Genomic DNA, 20,613 nt, shown 5'->3' with positions numbered 1-20,613 from the left:
AGTTTCTCATGTTTCTGATCTTAAATTAATTCTGTCTCATTTCCACATCAGTTTACAACTTTTTAAATAAAAAATGTTTGCATGAAAATTCGTATCCATTTTCATGTATATTTTTCTAATATACACATTTTTGTTTGCAATTTTGCCTAATACACACATTTTAGCAAGCAGTTTTGTACATTTTTCCCCACTAATATACATATTTCTAAGTGCACTTTCCCCTTATATGACTTCTTTTGATCAGAGAGCTGCACTGCAAAATTCTGAGAAGTTTGAGTACTGAAGAGTAAGTGTGTTCCGGTTCACATATTGATTTTGGAAGTGCGAATTCAGTAAGCTCTTATCAATATGCAAATGAAACAACCCCCCTCCCCACCCCAGTCCCTACCCTTAATGCACCACAGAAAAGAAATCCCATGTGCCCTTACTCTGGTGCTGGAACTGCCCTCTTTCCCTGTGCCAGGGCAGCATCCACCATCAGAATCTGTGCTGACAGTAGGGCAAAGCACCTATATAACATCATGTGCGGGGCGGGGGGCAGAGCAGGTGGAGCTGTTGGAAGGAGCTGAGAAGAGAGTTAAGCCATCCATGCTCCCAAGGGCAGAATCCTATGGAACTGTGTGAACTGGCACACAGAGAAAAAGAGTGGGAGATGTTTTGAGAGGCGATGGTAGAGAGGGACATGCCCCACTTATTTCAGCTAGAAGCAGTAGTAGTATAAGGCTCTGCACCACAACAGCTACAAGAGAGGATAGGATTGGGCTAACTCAGCCTGTCTTGTGTCCATGGAAGAGTGGGGGTTTCTTTTGTAATCTGGTGAATGCTCTGAAATCACACTAAGAAGGATGAAGAAAATGTGATAATGCTCAGAAGAATTTATTGGGAAAATTGAGTGTGTCATGGGATACAAGTCAAAGTTGCATGGCAGAAGGAGATTCTGGGAAGTAAAATGAATTAAACATGTAAGTCAAGTGACAAGAAAAGTTAGGAGCTACAAGACAGCAAGGGAAGAGGGGATGCTGGCTGTGTATAAGTAAAAGAATAAGAGAATCTGCCTGAAAAATTATAAAGAGCAAGAGTGTAAGCAATGAACCTCTGTGAAGAGAAACAGAATGACTTGCATAGTTGTGAATGTAGTTAAGGTTAATTTGAGAAAATAACCCAGATTTCAGTTATGGCCATTCTTTTCACTCAGTAAAACAAGTGAGTATACTTTCTACAAAGAAAAAGAAGAGACAAGTAAGCTTTTTAAAAGAACCGAGTAACCAAACAACCAACATTACACTCTATTAATCTTACAAATATTTCACCTTAGGAGGTCTGTTGACTGTTAAGCTAGCTACTTTATGCAGAAATGTTATCAGGTTGTTATTGCTGGATAACTCTACACATCCTACCCAATTAGGTTCTGGTTTTTGAAAGGTCAACAAAACTTTGTGTAAGAAACCTCCACAATAAGAATAGTTAAGCAGATCCACTCCTTGCCACTTTCAAGTAACATGTATCTCCACAGAGATTATAAATGATGGTGACTGTGATCTGAGACAGCCATAGCTTTGGCTTCATTCAGATGTAAATGGAAGGAGGGTGAAGGGATTGGGAATAGCCCACAGAATTGCATCCTCCCACTCCTGCATGCAAATTCCAAATGCCCTCTTCAAGCCAGGTTCAACATTACGCATTATCATTGCTAACTGGGGCTAAAAACTCCTAAGCTCACTTTGAGAACCCAGTTTTAGTCAGGTTCTCCGAGTGGGTATAGTTGAGTACTAAGATTAATTTTAACTAGGTTCAACAATGTTTACACAATGTTTACTAGGTAGGAGGTAGGGGGAATTTGTATGCAGGTAGTGAGTATGTACAGAATCCTACAGTCCAATCTTGGTATCTTGATTGCAGCATTGTGTCCTAACCGGACTTTATTCTGACCATGTCATCACTACATTTGCTGAGGAAAGCTTCTATACAGCACCTAATGTATACAGCACTCTGTACATTAGGTGTGGCAGTGTAGAAGTAAAAATTGCAGAGAAGGCCTCAGTTGTCCAAAAGTCTCCACTGGATCCCAGAAACAGTAGCAACAAATCTTAACAGAGAAGTTTAATATTTCAAAAGACATAAGCTGGAACACTGTCTGGACTAATACTGAATGAAAATATTGGGAGAATTCATGCTCAAAAACCTAGCAGCTTGAGATTTTAATGGCAAGGATGATGCCTAACATTAGTAAACAGCCACATTAATGTTAACAGGCAAGTAAAACAAAAGGTTTCTAGGGCTGCAATCCTATAAACACCTACCTAGGAGTAACCCCATTGAATTCAATGGGGCTTACTTCTGAGTAGACCTGTGAAGGCATTTGTTGTTTATTCGGTCAGTTGCTTCTGACTCTTCGTGACTTCATGGACCAGCCCATGCCAGAGCTTCCTGTCAGCCGTCGCCCATGCCAGAGCTTCCCGTCAGCCGTCGCCACCCCCAGCTCCCCCAAGGTCGAGTGAAGGCATACACTACAAATTAACTTGGACATCCTTACTCTTTTGGAAAACACTACATTAATAGTATCCTGCATGGGAAAGCTGAGGTTTTCAGCAATTGGAAACCTTTGGAACATATTTAAAACAGACTTCAACCAGTGTCAGAGTTAAGTCTGAAGAGTTACTGGCATTGATATCTTGAACTGTTGCGCCACTGTATCTGACTTCCTTGCAAACCTGGATAAATGTCATATTGTACTGATGTGGCTGTGATAACCCATTACTAAGACTTTCTTTGTTGATATGGAAAGATTCAGGATCTGACTGGTAGAAGAATATCCAGACCTAGTCCACTAGGTTTTGCAAAGGCATGCTAAGAAAGGAAGAAAATACCAAGAGCTTCTCCAATAATGCTTTACTCTTTTGTTTTGTAATACAGAAGCATTAAGACAAAATAAGCAAACATGCTAAATATACTCAAAACTAAAGAATAAAGGTTGTCATTCAGGATACTCTACCTTTTTCTGCGCTCCCATTAATTTTAGGAATGAAGTCATCAACTTGTATGCCTAGAATTAACAAATGGTATTAATTCTGAATATGTGAGGTATATACCATACACACAGGCACCAACTTTCTGTATTGCTTAGGAGTGAACTACAATGCACCCTCTTCCTTTCACTGCTCTCTTGGCAGGTGGCAAAATGAGGGGAATTTAGGCTATTTTCAGGGGATACGTTTTAAGGCTGGGGATGCAAAACACACTGGGGTACAAAATTCCCCTAGCTGCTCATTGTTGCTAGCCTCAATCCCCTTTAATACACCTCAGAATTAGTATCATTCTGAGGGGCATATGGAGAAAAAAGAAGAATTCCCTCACTGGTGGCCACCCTGCCCCAGGAATGTTCCAGTGAACAATGCTCATTCTGGGAGCATTCTGAGGAATTAAAGTTGTCAGCTGGCAGCAATCAGAAGTTGGAGGGAATGCTGGTGAATTTTGAATCTCCAACCCTTGAAGTTTAGGTACATGGGAAGTTGCCATATACCGAGTAGGCCCAACCAGCCCAGTATTGTTTACACTGCCCACCAGTGGCAATCCACGTTTCCAGACAAGAGTCTTTCCCAGGTTTACCTGGAGATGCCAGGGACTGAACCTGGGACCTTTTGCTTGCAAAACATATGCTACATCTATCCCCTGAGGTAGATGTACCCACCAACCCCCAAAATGCAAACTAGAGGAAGCAGTTATGGCCCCGTCTTCTACTGCAGACCCCTCACTAAATCTGAGCCGAATGTTTTTAAAGCTTGGCCTAGCTCTAGCATTGCTTTATCATCCCAGCTGTTGGAAAATGAGACAGGATCCAAATTTCTTTTCTTAACAGATCTTGTCACATATCAGATGTGCCAACGTCAAGGTACAATCCAAAAAATAAACAGTTCATTAGGTAAGAATTCTTCTGTACTTCTGGAACTAAAAAGCTTCAATGTGCTTTGTGTTAAATATTTTAAAAGCAGTGCCCTCTACTGGTATTTTGTTGTAAGCATCAAGTATCAAGTTGCTTATCAACTATCCAAAAATTAAGTCCTAACAGGCCAAAGGCACAATTTTCAAATATTTTTACTGCCCCATAATCTATAGCTCATTTAACTGTTCTACCATCATATGAAAGGGATAAAAGATACTCATTAAAATCCAGCATTAAGCAAAGTACTTTAACATCAGACCTACCTAAGCTGTTGTGTTCTTTAAGAGCTTTCTCCTGAAGATGTTCTAACCGGACTGCAAACAGAATTCCAAAAAATATATATATTTCACAGTTTAAAAGAAAAACATGATAAAAACATGTTCGGACTGCTGGACTGACCTTGCAAAGCAGTTAGCCGTTCATTAGTGAAGTCATTATCTGCTTGCAAAGCCTCTATTTTTGCTTGAAGTTCTTGCTCTCTCTCTTCCATTTCTTCTATTTTATGCTGCAGTTCCTTTTTCTCAGCCTGTCCCTTTTGCTGAATTTCTTCTTGTCTTCCTTCAGCTGCCTATTCAAAGCGAGAGAAAGCAACAACATAGATCAAAATCTTTTCAGAAAGAACATTCAGATGTCCTTTGTTTTGCTAATACATGATATCTAAACGCCTGTCATGTAGGAAGTCAATTTACGCTCAGAATAGACACTCCACATGCATACTGGGGAAGCATCAATGTTTGTCTGCCCATCGCCACCCTTACAACATGATGTAATACGGGACATATGGGTAGGATGCAATGATATCCTACCGCTGATGGCCAGCACCGCCAATTCCTGGTGCACACGCAGCCAGCCCTGCTGTCGCCAGCACCCATGTGCAGCCCCTACTGTCAGCAGTAGCTATGTAGCACTTCTGGGGGCAAGTCCCCAAACGACCGGAAACACAAGTTTCTGGAAGGTGTGACCTGCCCCTTCCAGAAACTTGCATTGCCACTACCAGTGGTAGGGGCTGCGCATGCGCTGGCGGCAGCAGGGCCATCCACACACACGCTGGGAACAAGCAGTGCTGGCTATCAGCGGTAGGACATCGTTAGATCCTACCCTACATATGCATAATTCACCAGAGCTTTTCACTTCGAAGTGGGGTGGGGCTTTGTATAAACGAACACCTCTACAGCTTGCACCACTTGACATTGTACATGTGATGTCCATGCTTCCACACCACAAGTAAGGGCGGTCTGTTCCAGGAAGTTAGAACACTTTTTTGAAGCTGAACCTGCTCAAGGTTTCTATCCTCAATCTGACTCAGCTGAGTCTACTACACAAAAGCATACTCTGTACTGTAGCATCACGAATCAATGGTTGAGTTAAGGATCATCCCAAAACAAATATATTTCCCAAAATGGTTGAAAAGCAACTGTACCAGCTGAAGAATCCTGAGGGGAAACTGTTAAATTTTATGTTCTAGTGTTCTCTTAGAAAAAACATTCCATATGAAAACGTTCACACGTTAGCGTATATGTAAGGTTTTACGGGGCTTTCCCCTATTTGTTCCTTATGTTGTAGGAAGGGTGTCCAGAGTTGTAAGGCTGTTTCAGTGAAACAATAACCATGGACCTTAAGAGTCTTTTAAAAGAAAATTATCTCTGAATGTAAGAAAGGAGTATATAACAAAGGGATCAATGACTTGAGTAAATTAAGTCAGTCCACATGACATGGCAACCATCTTGGAATTATCTAGTGAAAAGCTCATATTATATGAATTATCACAGTTCCCCATTAGTTTTGGAAATATTTATTATTTAGACCCTTCATGATGAAACTAACAGAAATTCTTTATGTGAAACATAAACAGCATCACTTACTTTAATGAGATTTAAAATGTGTGCCCTTTAAATATTATATAGCTCCTTCAAAAAAGGCAGGTATCTGTCCAGTGAAATGCATTTGGAAATTCCTCACAAGCACCACCTGGCACCACATTTAGAGTACTACACTTGCCCAAAATGAAACTCAAGTTAGCACTCTGAGCTATAATAGAGACATGTCAAAAATCTTCAAATAGCCACGACACACAGAACTCTCTGCACTCAACCAGCGCAAGCAGCTGGGAGGCTGGAGAGAAGAGCACATACCATCACTGCTGCTCCTCAGCATTTTCCTCTTGCTGCTGCCAGCCTCCCTTGGCAGAGAGGTGAGGGGGCCAGCTGTGAACCATCTAGTCTGATGAGAAGAGCCCTGCCCCCAAGATCTCTGAACCACATTTAAACCAGGCTCTGTGTCCCCTTGAAGTGCAGCAACACTAACACTAGCAGTGATGATTGGATGAGGTTTTATTATATCCTGTTCATTTTTATTTTGCTTTGTTCTCATTATCTATTAAGTCTAGGTTATTTCATTGTAACACTGAATGTAGGCTACATTTATTGAATTATTGGTGTTGCCTTATTTGAATTTGTTGATGTTTTGTAACAAATAGTTTTTTTCAAATATGGTACTGTATTTTCATAATAAGTTGACATTTACTGTAAGTTGCTTGGGGCACAGTCTACTGTAGAAAAGTGGAATATAAATAAAATAAACAATATCCCCAAACCTGCTTCTCCTTCCTCCAGGTGTCAGACTGATGTTCCTTCTCTCCATCTCTAGCCTGGCCTACAATCCCCGAAGGCTCCCTACTTGGAAACCTCCAAATTAAACTGTACCTGTCACCACCATTTTTCTATGATTGAGGCTGTTTTGATACTATAAGAACATGCCTGTGACACTATCAGGATTCTCTGTAAAAAGTGAGCGAACAATGGATGGCAATTGCGGCAAAAAGGATAATGTGAAAGAACTGATTATAAAACACATGCAGCCATTCTTGTGTCTCAGCACTGAATTGTGAGTTTAGAAAGATCATCCATACCTTTAGTTTGTCAGTGAGATCTTTAATTTCATTTACAGCTCCATTGTATTTGTTAGCCAATTCCCGCAATTCTTCCTGAGTCCGTTCATTCATTTCTTTCAAGTGAGTACATTCATCTTCGGTGTTGCTTAAACTTCGCTGTAAGAAGAAAAACTGAATCTTCAAACTAGAAAGTTTATTTTAGTCTACTGTTAACATTTGTGCTAACTTGTATGAGAATAACAACACTCCCCTAGGGAAATGTATGGGACATCACTCAAAACGTTCTTCTGCCTGAAGATGGCATACAAAGCATGCTGTGGGAACCCATCCAGAATGTGTTATCCATTAGGGCTAAGGGTTGGGGAGTTTGCATTTTTTGTCTGCAGAAGAACTTCTCACAGTACAATTACTCTTTGTGTTAATACTGAAAATAGAAATCAACTGGTTAAGAACTGACTTTACAAGACACCTCTAGACTAAAATTTGAACAAAAAGAGGTCAGCTAACACAAGTTCTAGATAGAAGACAAACTGAGTATCAATCTGCTGTGATTAAACAGTACTATAACAGCTTGGTCCTCTGATTGTCAGAGAGATTCCTCCTTAGCTGTTGGCTCCGTTTCAGGATGCGTCTGGCTTACCGCTTAACTGAGCAGCACCCAACAGTTTGGCAGTCTGGGAGGTATCAATCTCTATGGCTAGGGCCAATTCGTAAGGTATTAACTGAACACACATATGCTGGGTCTGTTCACACAATCACGGAGGGGAAAATAAGGCATGGTGGCTTATTTCGCCTGCTGCGTCTGCTGGTTGTGCGCTGGGGGGATTTGCATAATTACCCTTGCCAGTGCGGCTTGCCATGTTGTGTGAAGGTGCTTAACAAGCCACCCCAGAACCCTATGTTGTAACCCTACAACAGGCCATGGGTTATTTGAGAGTTGCTCCCCCTCAAACAAACCATGCTGCTGGGTTTGGACATGACAAGCTGCTCCTAGGTGAGTAATTAGGGAAATGGCAGCCAGGATGCACCATCAATTAAAATGAGTCACTGTGGCTTATTTGATTGTGTGAACCTGATCAGTTTATATTGGTATAATGTTAAACCCACTGCTGAAGCACTAAAAAACCCACAAATGTACAATTGACAATACTGTTAATGAAACTGAACAATGAACAATGATTTTGAATAATACGGAATTTTGGATTACAGAGGTTCAGATAATGCAACTTCAACTATAATCAAAATAGCTCCACCACTGTTTGATCTTTATGCAAATGCAATTTAAAATACATTGTAAAATATCTTCACCACTTTCAAGCAACCGTTCAAGTCATTAGTACTAGTATACAAACCAACAAAAATCTGAACATGTATCTAAGAAAGATACACAAGTCAGATACATACATTTAGAAAGAGTTGTTTTACTATGTATTCACAGTGAACAAGTATCACCCCCATCCTTCCTGCCTGCAAACCCTGCAAGATGAAACCCTCTTTATATAAATGTGAAGTTTCTAAGCCATTTCTCCCAATGATAGGGAGAAAGAAAGAGGGAACATGCAAGCTCAGGGCCTACTCCCAACCTTCAGTGGGGACAATTTTGGGGAGTAAAAAAGTCTGTTCAGGGCTCTAGACGAATCACAAAGCAAAAAACCAAAATGTCATGGAGAAGTAAACACATTGATTATTTATTTACATGGTACAATGGCAAAATGATATTTGTGTTTTAGGAATGTGGCCAAAATGCAATGGTAAATACCTCCACTTCAGAGAGTTTTCTGACCACTTCAATTTTTTCCTGAAGGACCCGCCTCAGGGACTCTTTGGCAGTTGTTTCATAATTATGTTTATCTTCTTGTAATGCTATAAGTTCCTTTCGTAAACTGTCTTCTGTTTGACTCTGTAAGAAGAAAGGCAGAGATTTCAAGCCCAAAGATTTCAATCCCACAGGTTCTTCTTTCCTTACAATAGCACTACATTAAGTTACAATACAGTTTAGAACTTCATTTATGGCTTTTGTCCTGAAAACGTTTCATTAAAAGTTTCCCACTTCCTTCTTGATGTCAGCCTTTTTCAAATGTCCCAGTACCAGTCCTACTTGTTTGTAGATTTACTTTTGAGTAGTCATGCCATTACAGCATTTCAAACAGTGAATTGCTATGCCTCTCAGAAGCAGATTCTAAGGTTGGAGTGGGGGCTTAAAGATCATATGGGAGGAGAGCAGGCATAACACTGACTCCCATTTAACAAGCTACTACACACACACACTATGGTTGAGGAAAATATCAGCACAGAACTTAACTGTAGTTAACACCAACCAGGGTTCCAATTTAACCAGGATTTGAACCCAACATTAAACTATAAATTCAGGTCCTAGTTAAATGAGAATCCTGATTAACATTAACTGTGGTCAAGGTCTATTGTCATGTTTCCTTCACAGTGAAAGGGAGCAGGCAATTTAGTCCTGCAGAAGGGTGGGATGGGAAGAGATCATATGTTCCCATAGCTGGCCCCCAATCCCTGTAACTACTGTTAAAAAGGAGGCAGTGCTATATCTGCACCAGCCCATGGTCATTACGAGGCGTTTGGAAACACAGTGTTTGATGAAACTTTAGAAACAAAAAAGAGAGTTACAGCAATTCTATGTGATGGCTGCTCCCTCTGTAATAGCAACTGCCTCCCCCATTCCTGCATACAAGTCTTGGGAGGCTAATGAGCTCCAGAAGGTTCATGAAGTCCCTGGATAGGCCTGAACAGAGGAATGAAGCCCCATGTCAACACATTTCACCCGAGCACTAACCAGATCCTGGTCAGAAATGGTGATGGCCACTGGCTTAGATGGCATTAAAAGGGGATTAGACATATTATGGAGGATAAGTCTATCAGTGGCAATTAGGCATCATATAACCTCCATGTTCAAAGTATGCCATGAAATACCAATTGCTGAAGAGAGGGGCAGTAGTGGCCTTTATGTCTTGCTTGTTGGCTTCCTGGAAGCATCCGGCTGGGCACTGTGGGAAACATGATACTGGACTAGATCCAGCAAATCTCTTCAGATTGTTTTTAGTCATTAAACAAATAATAATTATTTTTATATTAATAAAATTACTCTGAAATCCCAAATGCTATATATTTCAGCCAGGTCAGATACCTACTTTTGAACATGCTTGTAATTGGTTTCCCATAACCTCTAACCTTGATAGTAGTCTATCTTCATCTATCAAAGCCTGTTAAAAAGAAATCCAAACACATTCTTAATTAGCACAATCTAACCCCAGCAAAAACACACCTCAAGCATTTCATAAGCAAGTGGTTTTTCACATAGCACATGTAATACTTTATTGCAGCCTTCCCCAACCCGGTGCTCTGCAGATATGTTGGACTACAACTCCCAGCATTCCCCAGCCATACATACAAGTTGGGAAAGGCTGCTTTATTGCGTTACTAACTACACCAGCTTCAGACTATTCAGTAGTAATCTATAGGCCTGATAAATAAGTACGCATTCTCTCTGCACAATGAATTGGCACAAAAGCAAAAGCACACAGAATACCTGCCAACTAGTATCCGATGCCTCTTGCGTGACAGCAAGCAATCGCTGCAAGGTGGCCAACTTCTGTTCCAACATTTGTTCCCTATGTAAGGCCTCCTGAATTGAACACACACAAGAAAACCATTAGTTCAAAACAGTAGAAATATTTTAAAATACTGGAAGCCTAACACTACATTGTCTTAACTCTCGTCTTTTACAAATTAATAGCGAGTTTAATCTAAGGAGAGTTAAAAGTGTAACAATGAGAGAGGCGAATATGCTGCCTTTTGTGCTTCAGACTGTGATGTTTTGGCTGGGTTCAGACATTTACCACACCAATGAGAATTTTCACACGGTAGTGAACTGTGGGCAAATTACAGATGCCCAATTTGAGCAATTTCTCATGTCCCTGTGTGATTGGCCATCTGCCAGCGTATATCACAAGAACTGTGGCTTGTTTTGTTGGCAGTGAGAATTGCTAGAAAGGCAAGTTCTAACTGTATGTATACAACTCCTTTCAGGGGAAAAAGAGGTGCCAAGAGAGTCCTGAATGCCTTAAATATCCAGAGATTGGGAGTAACAGCACTCCGGCATTAAAATTTCATGAAGCACCTGGATCTGGCCACTGCCACAAGCAGGATATTGGTACAGTAATTCTTATGTTTTTATCAGCAGCAATCTGTGCAAAGTGGAGGAATTTAATGAGAATATGAGGCTTTTGTCTTATAGGAAGCTTCTTTCAAATATTGCTATCAGCTGTCAACCTTCTTTCAAGGGTTTGATTACATTTCTCGTGTTAGGCAGCCCTGACTGGTTAGTACCCTTCAGCACAGCACAAATCTTGGGTTTCCTGCCCTGCATCCATTCAATGTGAAGGCAAATGTGTTTGCTGCATTCATACTTCACATCTTTAGGTATACCTGTAAAGTTGCTTATATGCACACCTCAAAAAGTGTAATATATGAAATAGCCTTTATTTTATTTTTAATAAGATGCTTCCAAAATACCAAATCAAATCATTGGTGTATTTAACCCACAACTACCTTTAGGGTCTAGGCAGTGTTCCCAACTCTGCAGCTATGACCTTTTTAACTTGAGATGCCATGGACTGAACTTGGGTAATGTGCCCTGACCTCTTATGAATGTTGGGACGCATCTCACTGTAGATCTTTTGTAAGTTTTAATGACAAGTATGCATCACAGACTAATTCTGTTACAAGGAAAACAAAGCAGCTCATGTGTCAAATAAGGTTCAAAGGAACTGAGCAAACAGTTCCCATCAAAAGATTCAAAGTTCTCTTTTCTAGCAGCCACTAGATGGCATACTTGACCCTTCTCCTTTCAATGGGCCTGCCTGGCAGCTGGTAAGAATTTGACCTCATCCTTAAATTAGCACAAAATGCAACTTCCCAAAAAACTGTATGCAAAAAAATTCTGTAGAGACAGCGCAACTCTACCACTACAGGCTTGCAAACTGGCAGTGCCGGCTCCAGGTTTTTGCAGGCCCTTGGGCAGGACACCCTCAATGGGCCTCCTCTCTCAGTGAGGAGAGAGGCCTTCCCACCCTATTGCCACCAGCTGCTATTGCTCCTCATCTGCTCGCTCATCACTGCTACCACTTGATAGATAGGTAGGGAGCAAGTAGGGAATGGCATCCGTTGCAGCTGCTCCTTCTCACCACTACTGCTGCCTGGGCCAGAGCAGGAAGCAGGTGAACAAGCTCGCTGCAATGGTGAAGCGTAGGAGCAACTCCAGGGGGGTCTTGTCAGTAGGCCCCTAGCAGGATGTTGGCACTCAGCAGGTGCTCAACCATGCCTGCCCTTGATTCCAGCCCTGCAAACTGGCATAGCCAGTTTTCAGGTCAAGAATATTAAAACTGTTGCATCTTCCCAGGTTTCAATAATTAGGAGAAAGTAGAAACACGGGGAGCTCACTCTTGCTCACAGTACAAGAGGATGGATCAAAGGTAATACAAAAGGGACAATTCCATGTGGCCCTACAGGAGATTTGAAGTGCACTTAATTTTTATTCTTTATGAGTAAGTATTCTAGAACTTTCCATAGATTTATTGTAATAGGATATACAGAGGAAATGCCACTGAGTACTAGGCTTAGGAGACCTACAGGGAACAAACTAACTCCTGCAAGCTAGGGGCTCCAATCTATCTCATCCAATATCTTATCCAAGTGGAAAGATATCAGACTCACTGGGGACATGCTACAATAGCTGCAGCAAGATTGGGGGATATTTCTCTGAACACTGGGGCTACTTTGCACATTACAATAAGCCACCAAGGGTTAATTAAGTTGCGGGACTCTGAGACACGTGGCAGCTGCCATTTTGAATATGCAAGCCATGGTGGGGGCATGCCGCAGCTTGTTGTGTCGTACAAACCTGGGCGTCGTGGGTTGAGGGTTAAACAACCCTCAAATAACCCATGAGTTGTTCTAGGGTTATCCAGGCTCGCACAACACAACAAGCTGCAGCGTGCCCCTGTTGAGACTTCAAATTGGTGGCTGGCACACGTCTTGGAGCTCTGTAGGTTAATTAACCCACAATGGCTTATCATGACACGTGAACCGAGTCTATGAGTCTTCCCATTTCCAATCTTCCCTTGCTTGTTTGGAAACAGAAGTTAGGAGCGCTAACATCTCACCTCATTATAATTATTAACATCAGCATGCTACAAATTACGATCAGAGTGTTTATGTGACAAGACACCACTGGCGCTCCACTGTTATTCACTACGTATATGAAGTTTTAGATTAAAAATCTGCTTTCTAGAATTTCAAACATTGTAACAAGATATGTTTTAGCTGAGTATGTTGGGAAAGGCCACTACATGCATGATGCCACTAGCCTATCCAGCTTCAGCCTTGTTCCCTACATATACCAGACCAAATCTATTCACTGATTATATGTAAGGCCACTAAGTCGAATCTGCACAGTATAAAGGCATGGGAATTATTTATCTGCCTAAAAACAGAATTACCTGTAGATACTGAGAAAGCTGAAACAGTTCCTGAGAGTACATACTGGGAGTGTTAGCAGCAACCTGTGAAATTGGAGAACAACAGTGTCTAGCCACATTATGTCAGACTTTAATACATTTATCTAGAGCCTATAATATTGTCAACCCGTATAAATAAAACTGCATCAACCAAATTCCCTTCCTTGTTTTTTGGTTGTGCAGCTTTCTTTCATCTTAATCCATCCAAACAATTCTCCACAATTTACCAAATTGAAGTCCTGTCATCATTAGTAATCACTTGTATAGTTTTATCATCAACTTTCTAAATAATATTCTCTAAGGAAGAGAATATTTTGACTTGGTTAATACATCAGCATCAATACAAGCTGCTTTATTAAGAAAAGGGGGGGCATGTGTATGGATTTATGTATCCCTATTTTGAGCCAATGTTAAACACTGACAGGGGTGACACCATGTACTTTTGCTGGCCATTCTCAAATTGTTAACTATTTGAAAGGAAAATGGAACCATCATTTTTTGTATCCAGAACAGTTAGTATGAAGCAATGTAAAACACAGGAGAAACCGTGTATGATGTTCTATTCTTTAGGAGCAATGTTCACAAGAATGGCTTTTGACATATGAAACAACTTCTACAATACATGCCTATCAGCCCCCCCCCCCCTTTTGAGTTTCAGTTATATACTTGTAACAACTTTGTTCAGAAATGTTCAACTTCGTGTAACTGGAAAGGAGCCCACCAAAAAACACAGTATTACTGACTTAAATACAATTATAACACTTCATGTATCATTTCTCTAGATTTCTGTCTTCTTCCTTATATAGAAGACATTAAGCTAGTAAAATTCTTAGTACCCTGGTAGAGTACTTAATAAAATATTAGTCATTGTGCTGGAATGTTTAATATGTAAAAGATCACACTCACACAGCCAACTACAAAAGAATACATGAATGTACCTGCACTGCAAAAGCCAGCTTTTAAATGGGCACTGGTCTTTAATCTAGCCTATACTTAAGGAAAGTAATTGAGGATTTTTATAATTAGATTGTTAGGTACTATAACCTTTGGGACTCCTATAAATGGTGCGCCATGTGAGAGGATAAACATAGGAAGCACAAAGAAGTATTAGCTATATTTCATTCCTCCTCCTAACTTTTATATTTGGGTTATCAATAGACATACAATTCCAAAATTTAGTTTATATTTAGTATTTTAGCACCCTCATGATGGAAGAACCTTCCAAAAAGTATAGTCTTGTTGCAAAATTTCAGTGTTATACTTAAACATGAAGTCTGGCTCATCCATTTTGTTTTAATACATTTTGTGTCATAACACTGTGTGAAACAGTGATTTAATTGATGCCACATTGGCACCACTGAGCAATTTAAATAACCAGGATGGCTACTAAATTAGTTTGGCAACAGCAGAAAAAAAAGACATCAGGAAGTGCTGTCCACCCAGTATGTTTTCTTTATATGTCTGGGATGCTTATCTCAAATAGGAATGATGTAATCTTGGCATGGCAAACCCCAGAAGGAATGTGTAACAACCTTTGGAACCTGTTGTGACAGGTTTGTAAGGCACTTTGAGAATAAAATCACTCATACCCACTCTGACCTTGATGCCGCTATTGGAGCAGTTCCTATGGAGGTATCCAGAGCATGGTCTGTTCTGGCTCTAAGGGATCAGTTTCAGCTGATGCGGCCAGAGGATATAGATAAGGTGCTTGGAGGGGTTCGGCTGACCACTTCTGTTTTTGATCCTTGCTTATCTTGGCTAAATACATCTGACCAGAAGGAATTGATTGGGTGGGTTGCAAGCGGGGCTAGTCCTGGCTGTGCTGAAAGAGTCGGCTGTGTGACCACTCCATAAGAAACCCTCTGTGGGTCAAGAGGATTGCAATAACTATCGCTCAGTCACAAATATCCCCTTTTTGTGCAAGGTGCTCGACAGGATAGTGGTGATCCAAATCCAAGCACTCTTGGATTAAATGGATTATCTGGATTTATTTCAATCCAGGTTCAGGCCTCATTTTGGCAATGAAACAACACTGGTCACCCAGATGGATTACCACTTTCTAGCAGGACAATGACCCTAAACACATACCCAAAGTTACACTGGAGTGGTTTAAAAACAAGAACCCGAATGTCTTAGAATGGCCCAGTCAAAGCCCAGACTTCAAACCAATTGAGAATCTGTGGCAAGACTTGAAAATTGCTGTTCACCAACGGTCCCCACCCAACCTGACAGAGCTTGAGCAATTTTGCCAAGAAGAACAGGCAAAAATTGCAGGAGCCAGATGTGCAAAGCTGGTAGAGACGTACCCCAAAAGACTCACAGCTGAAATTGCTGCCAAAGGTGCTTCTACCAAGAGTTGACGCAAGGGGGTGAATACTTATGCAACCAGCAAATGCCTGTTTTTGTTTAACTGACTTTTGTGCCACAATACAAATATTTTGCACCTTCAACATGTTAAGTATGTTGTGTAAAACAAATGGTAAAAATACCAATTAAATCCATTTTAATTCCAGGTTGTAATATAACAAAACGTGGAAAAGTTAAAGGGGTGTGTGTGTGTGTGTGTGTGAATACTTATACAAGGTTCTGTACCTTCTACCATTTTTTGCTGGTTCACCAGTTGTGGCCATTTCAGGACAGGGATAGTTGAACTGCAGTGTAATCCCCCAGCTGGATTACTGTAATATGTTATATGTGGGTCTGCCCCTATCGAAGACTTGGAAGCTCCATTTAGTGCAGAATGTAGCTGCCAGAATTTCAACTGGTACTGCCAGGTTGGTTCACATGATTACAAACTTGAACTGCACTGGTTGCCTGTTTATTTCCAGGCCCAATTCAAGATGTTGGTACTTACCTTTAAAGTTCTAAATGGCTTGACACCAAAATATTTGAAAGAATGCATCTTCCTAAACTAGCCTGCCTATGTCTTAAGATCTCCTGCTGAGGCCCTTTTCCAAGCACCTTCCCTACTGGAAGTGTGTCATGTAATTACACAGGAGAGGACTTTCTCTATACTGGTGACCCAGATTGTCCTTCCTGGCACCTAATTTACAATCTGTTCAGCGCTGTTAAGACATATATTTTTACCCAGGCATTCTAATTTGTATACCCTCTCAGTCTGCCTTTCTAATTGAAATTGTAGTTGAAAGCTTTTATTATGGCTGCTGGATATTATTTTTATTGTACTGGAGTAGGTTTTAAATCATTATTTGCATTGCACAGTGCTCTGGAACCTGAACACTCTGGAATCTCAAGGGTGGAATAGAAATGTTTTAAATAAAAAAATATCAAATTATGAAAATAGATTTGCAATTCCTGCCCTACATTCGGTTCCCCCCGCCCTTCCCAAACAGCTCATCATCATCCTCATCCTCAAATTTATATGCCGCTTTTCCACAAAAAGTGCCCAAAGCGGCTAACAACACAACAGGAATACAAGAACAAGAAAGCACACCAATACATCCTAATAAACAACCCAAACAATTCATTTCACTAATACTAACATTTCAAAGTAATTACAAAAGAGGCAAAATCAACCATTGCAACACATGATAAATTCTTATTGATCAGTAATGTGTAAACCAGAGCCAAATACACTAAACCTTTCCTATGCATTGAGGCTTTAATAGACACTATGAACTGCAATCAGCTACCCCAAGAATGCAAAGTGCAGACACAGTAGCCAGAGTTTTTACAGCCTGCAGCAGCTGATTTCTCTCGTGCTGGTGATGCAGTTCTCAAAGTTCCAGCAGAGACAAGGGTGGCATGTTTAGTCTTTTCCCCTGTACTCTGGATGTTTCTGCTGCTTCTGGAGGCCTGTGGTGGCTGCAGATATATACCTAGCCACTCTGGAAACCCAGTGTTTTCAATTTTCCAAGCGAGAACTCACCCTCCTCCACTCTCTCATGCTGGTGCAGTTCTCAAGGCTCAAACAGAGACAAGGGGGGTGGCTGCCCAGCCTTTGTTTGGACACCTCCAGCAACTGAAAGCCCACCCTACTATCCACCCTGACCACTGGTTCTATCCCCAAACTGTTCTTACCATTAACAAACATTCAACCAAAATCTACTCTCTGTCACTTAAGCCCATTTGATGTCATCTGACCCCTGTGTTCAATCTCCAGCAGCAAAATTTTGAAAATAAAATATTGCTAGGTGGGACCTGCAACAAAATGTTGCAGCATGGAATCCTCCTATTCAGCTTTCAGCCAGCCAGCCAGCCTATCATTTCAGGGTATTCCATTCCTTTCACTGGTTTCCAGTTTCTCCTCTGCCACAGACATTCAACATTCTATGGTCACTGAGCATGCTCAATCCTCATTGAACAGTTTTGGGTTTTTTCTGAGAGCTCACCATTCCATCTACTTTCTAACAATGAGGTTGAACTGCTACATAGTTTACTTTAAATTTGTCTTGTTAGAATGAAAAAGATAGATATTAAATTTAAATAAAACATGGATTACAGATGGCCATCATGTTGCATTGTGTATATTCATACTTTTTCACATGCGCATTTGTTTTATGGTGTGATTTTCAGGGTTATGGCTAAGTTCTTGCTTTGCTAGTAAACATGTTTCCAGTTTATTTCTGTGTTATGCCCTTGTCTTCTTTCCTCTCCAAATGAAAATAATTTTCACTATGGTTTTTAGTGTTTTGTTATGATGTGTTTGTTATGTGGTTGATTTTATTACCACAGGTTAGCAAGCAAAATTTTAACAAGACATGGTATTGAAGAAAATGGTGTACAAGAGAAACCTTTGTTGAACTGCAGTGTTAAGTAAACTGGAATCATAATTGTCTGTATCATACATAAATAAACTATATAACTGTATCAAAGAACTCTTGGAAAGGGACCCAAACACATCAATGTTATGCCACAGGAATTTCACCTCAACATCCCATATTAAACTTTATTCGGAAGCACAGAAGAAGCTTCAAATCAATCTGCCTTATAAATGTAGAAACAATATGAGTACAAGTGACTCCAGAACAGACAGTTTTTCAAGTAAGTTTTTTTTCTCCAATTAAGATGCCTAGAGCTATCAAAATACTGTAAGATATTTCACTAGATTGGTGATGATATTGAAAATAATCCTGTAATGAAGCATAATAATTTCCAGCAATACTGCAAAGTGATATTACATTTGGACTTGCAATGTCTTCCACTGTGGCTCTATCAGGCATCCTTTCTTATTAATTCATGGCAGGGCACCTTTTCTTTAAAAGTGTTGGTCATGGAAGGAGCAGCCTTCTCATACTCTCACTTGGTTCAACTGCACTCTTCCTCTGGAAGGTGCAGTGGTGGGGTTTGGGCCCAACAAACTAAATCTACCATGCCACCCAGTGAGAGAGAAGTGGTGAGAAGGAACAGCAGCTGTTCCTTTCTGCTATCTCTCATTAGCAAAGATTGGGCAACTGATGCTTTCTGCTTTTTTTTTTTTTTTTTACCACTCATCTGCCCTCTTCCTTTGGAAAGCGCTACCTGTTTGCAAGCCCTCTCTCTTTCGGCAGCACAGTGGGAAGGATTGGTCCCAATGGGGCCATAGGGAGGGAGCAAGCAAAAAGAGAAGCAGCCACCACCTCTGCCTGCTCACTCTCTCTTTCTCTGTACAGTGTTGGGGAGGACTGGATTCAATGGACCCAATCACTACCGACATGCCATCCAGTGGGAGAGTGCAGGTGAGCCAGTCAGGTGGCTGCTCCTTCCATAACCAATCCTCTCTGCTGCATCACCCAAAAAGAAAGGCAAGCGAATGGGCAGTCAGCTGCTCATGATTTCTCTCTAGGTAGCACCATGGGCCCAATCTTACCTGCTTACCCAGAGAGGGTGAGCAAGAGAGAGGAGGTAGGAGCAGCCACTGCCTTCTCTTTCTTGCGCAATTTCACACAAACACCCCAGATGCAGCAAGCTCAGAGGAGGTGATGGGGGGGTGGAGCCAGCAGGCTTCTTGTCTGAGTGGTCCCTCCCCACTGGCCTTTTTCTAATTTCTGCTGCAGGACAGGGGGAAGGAGGAGAGATTGCTGTTGACTGTTTACCGCTTGATTGCCTCTCCTCTCCAGCAACAGCATAATTAATGTGATGTTCGGTTTGACCCTACGAGAGAGGCACATTTATTGGGAACATAAGAATTTAGCTACAACACCATAAACGCATACAACACCACAGCTACAACACTGTGTTATAATGGTTCCACTCATACCTGTGGGGCTGATTCCAGGCAGTGGCATTGGGGGATTCCTGTTCTACCCCATGGCTATTAAGCTGTGGGGTGCCACAGGGTTCTATTTTATCCCCCAGGCTGTTCAACATCTATATGAAGCTGTTGGGTGAGGTCATTAGGAGTTTTGGGGTGGGGCGTCACTAATACGCTGATAATGCTCAACTCCACTTCTCTTCGTTAGAGGAGTCAGCTGGGGTGGTGAAGGTGCTGGATCAGTGCCTGGAGGCTGTAATGGGCTGGATGGGGGCCAGTAAACTGAAGCTGAATCCTGACAAGACAGAAGCTCTGTGGATTGGTGGTTCCCAAGTCCGGGAATTGAGTAAGCGACCTGTCCTGGATGGGGTTGCACTCCCCCTGAAGGAGCAAGTGCATAGCCTGGGAGTACTCGTAGATCCATCCTGGTGTCAGGGTGGACACTAAGCCCATAGAATCCCAGAGTAGTTCTGATTCTGAGGAAGAGCAGCCGCTCCTCCTTCCCAGGGCCAACAGCTGGCAGGGATTCCTCCTACTGGCATTCCTAGCATAGATAGCAGTCCCGGGAGTGAGAGAGCGCAGGAAGCAGACTTGCTGGACGTGAGACGCCGACGCAGGGAGCGGCGCCAAATGGAGGGCACGGAAAGGAGGCGTAGTGCCCGGTTGGCGCGCAAACAACGGTTGCGCCCAGAGGATCCAAGGGAAAAGGGGAGGGACTCTCCCTAGCCCATAAGTTCAGGGTCTGCCAGTGATTCTCCTTTAAACGGGGATCAACTGTTCCAACTTAGGGCATAGGTACTCTGCTGCTCATATCTAGTTGCTAACAGTAGAGTTGTTAAGTTGTAAAAGAGGAATAAAGCTTTGAAAAGATTCCCTTTGTCTGTGTCTGGACTTGGCTACTGGATTAGACTGAGAGAGGCCTCCAAGGAGCCCTTGACACCTGGTCACTGGAGCCCCAGGTGGATTCCGTGGCCGGATTCCAGCTGGTCCCAAGTACCAGCCAAAGCTGGTACTTGGGACCAGCTTTGGCTGATCCACTAGCTATGGC

The 20,613-nt window shown here is 41.6% G+C and overlaps 1 protein-coding gene across 40 annotated transcripts in view; it reads right to left on the bottom strand.

Moving 5' to 3' along the window:
- The window catches only part of SLMAP (sarcolemma associated protein), a 147,593-nt gene that overhangs the window by 40,025 nt on the left and 86,955 nt on the right, over positions 1–20,613 (bottom strand). For 21 of the 40 annotated variants that reach the window (XM_084840088.1, XM_084840082.1, XM_084840083.1 and 18 more), the window contains 8 exons: positions 13,355–13,417; positions 10,384–10,479; positions 9,986–10,057; positions 8,590–8,730; positions 6,849–6,986; positions 4,340–4,508; positions 4,204–4,254; positions 2,993–3,043 (listed from right to left, as the gene is read on the bottom strand). In XM_084840088.1, coding sequence (XP_084696214.1) covers positions 2,993–3,043; positions 4,204–4,254; positions 4,340–4,508; positions 6,849–6,986; positions 8,590–8,730; positions 9,986–10,057; positions 10,384–10,479; positions 13,355–13,417 — 781 coding nt within the window. The remainder of the gene's footprint in view (positions 1–2,992; positions 3,044–4,203; positions 4,255–4,339; positions 4,509–6,848; positions 6,987–8,589; positions 8,731–9,985; positions 10,058–10,383; positions 10,480–13,354; positions 13,418–20,613) is intronic. The other 19 variants (XM_084840096.1, XM_084840098.1, XM_084840114.1 and 16 more) reach the window with 1 other exon arrangement.

Source organism: Heloderma suspectum, chromosome 2 (genome assembly GCF_057233095.1).
Source record: "Heloderma suspectum isolate Gila_16-S chromosome 2, 16-S_ref, whole genome shotgun sequence".
Classification (NCBI taxonomy): Eukaryota; Metazoa; Chordata; class Lepidosauria; order Squamata; family Helodermatidae; genus Heloderma; species Heloderma suspectum.
The sequence above is the reverse complement of the archived record's forward strand: the minus strand, read 5'-3'. Positions and strand labels throughout refer to the sequence as shown.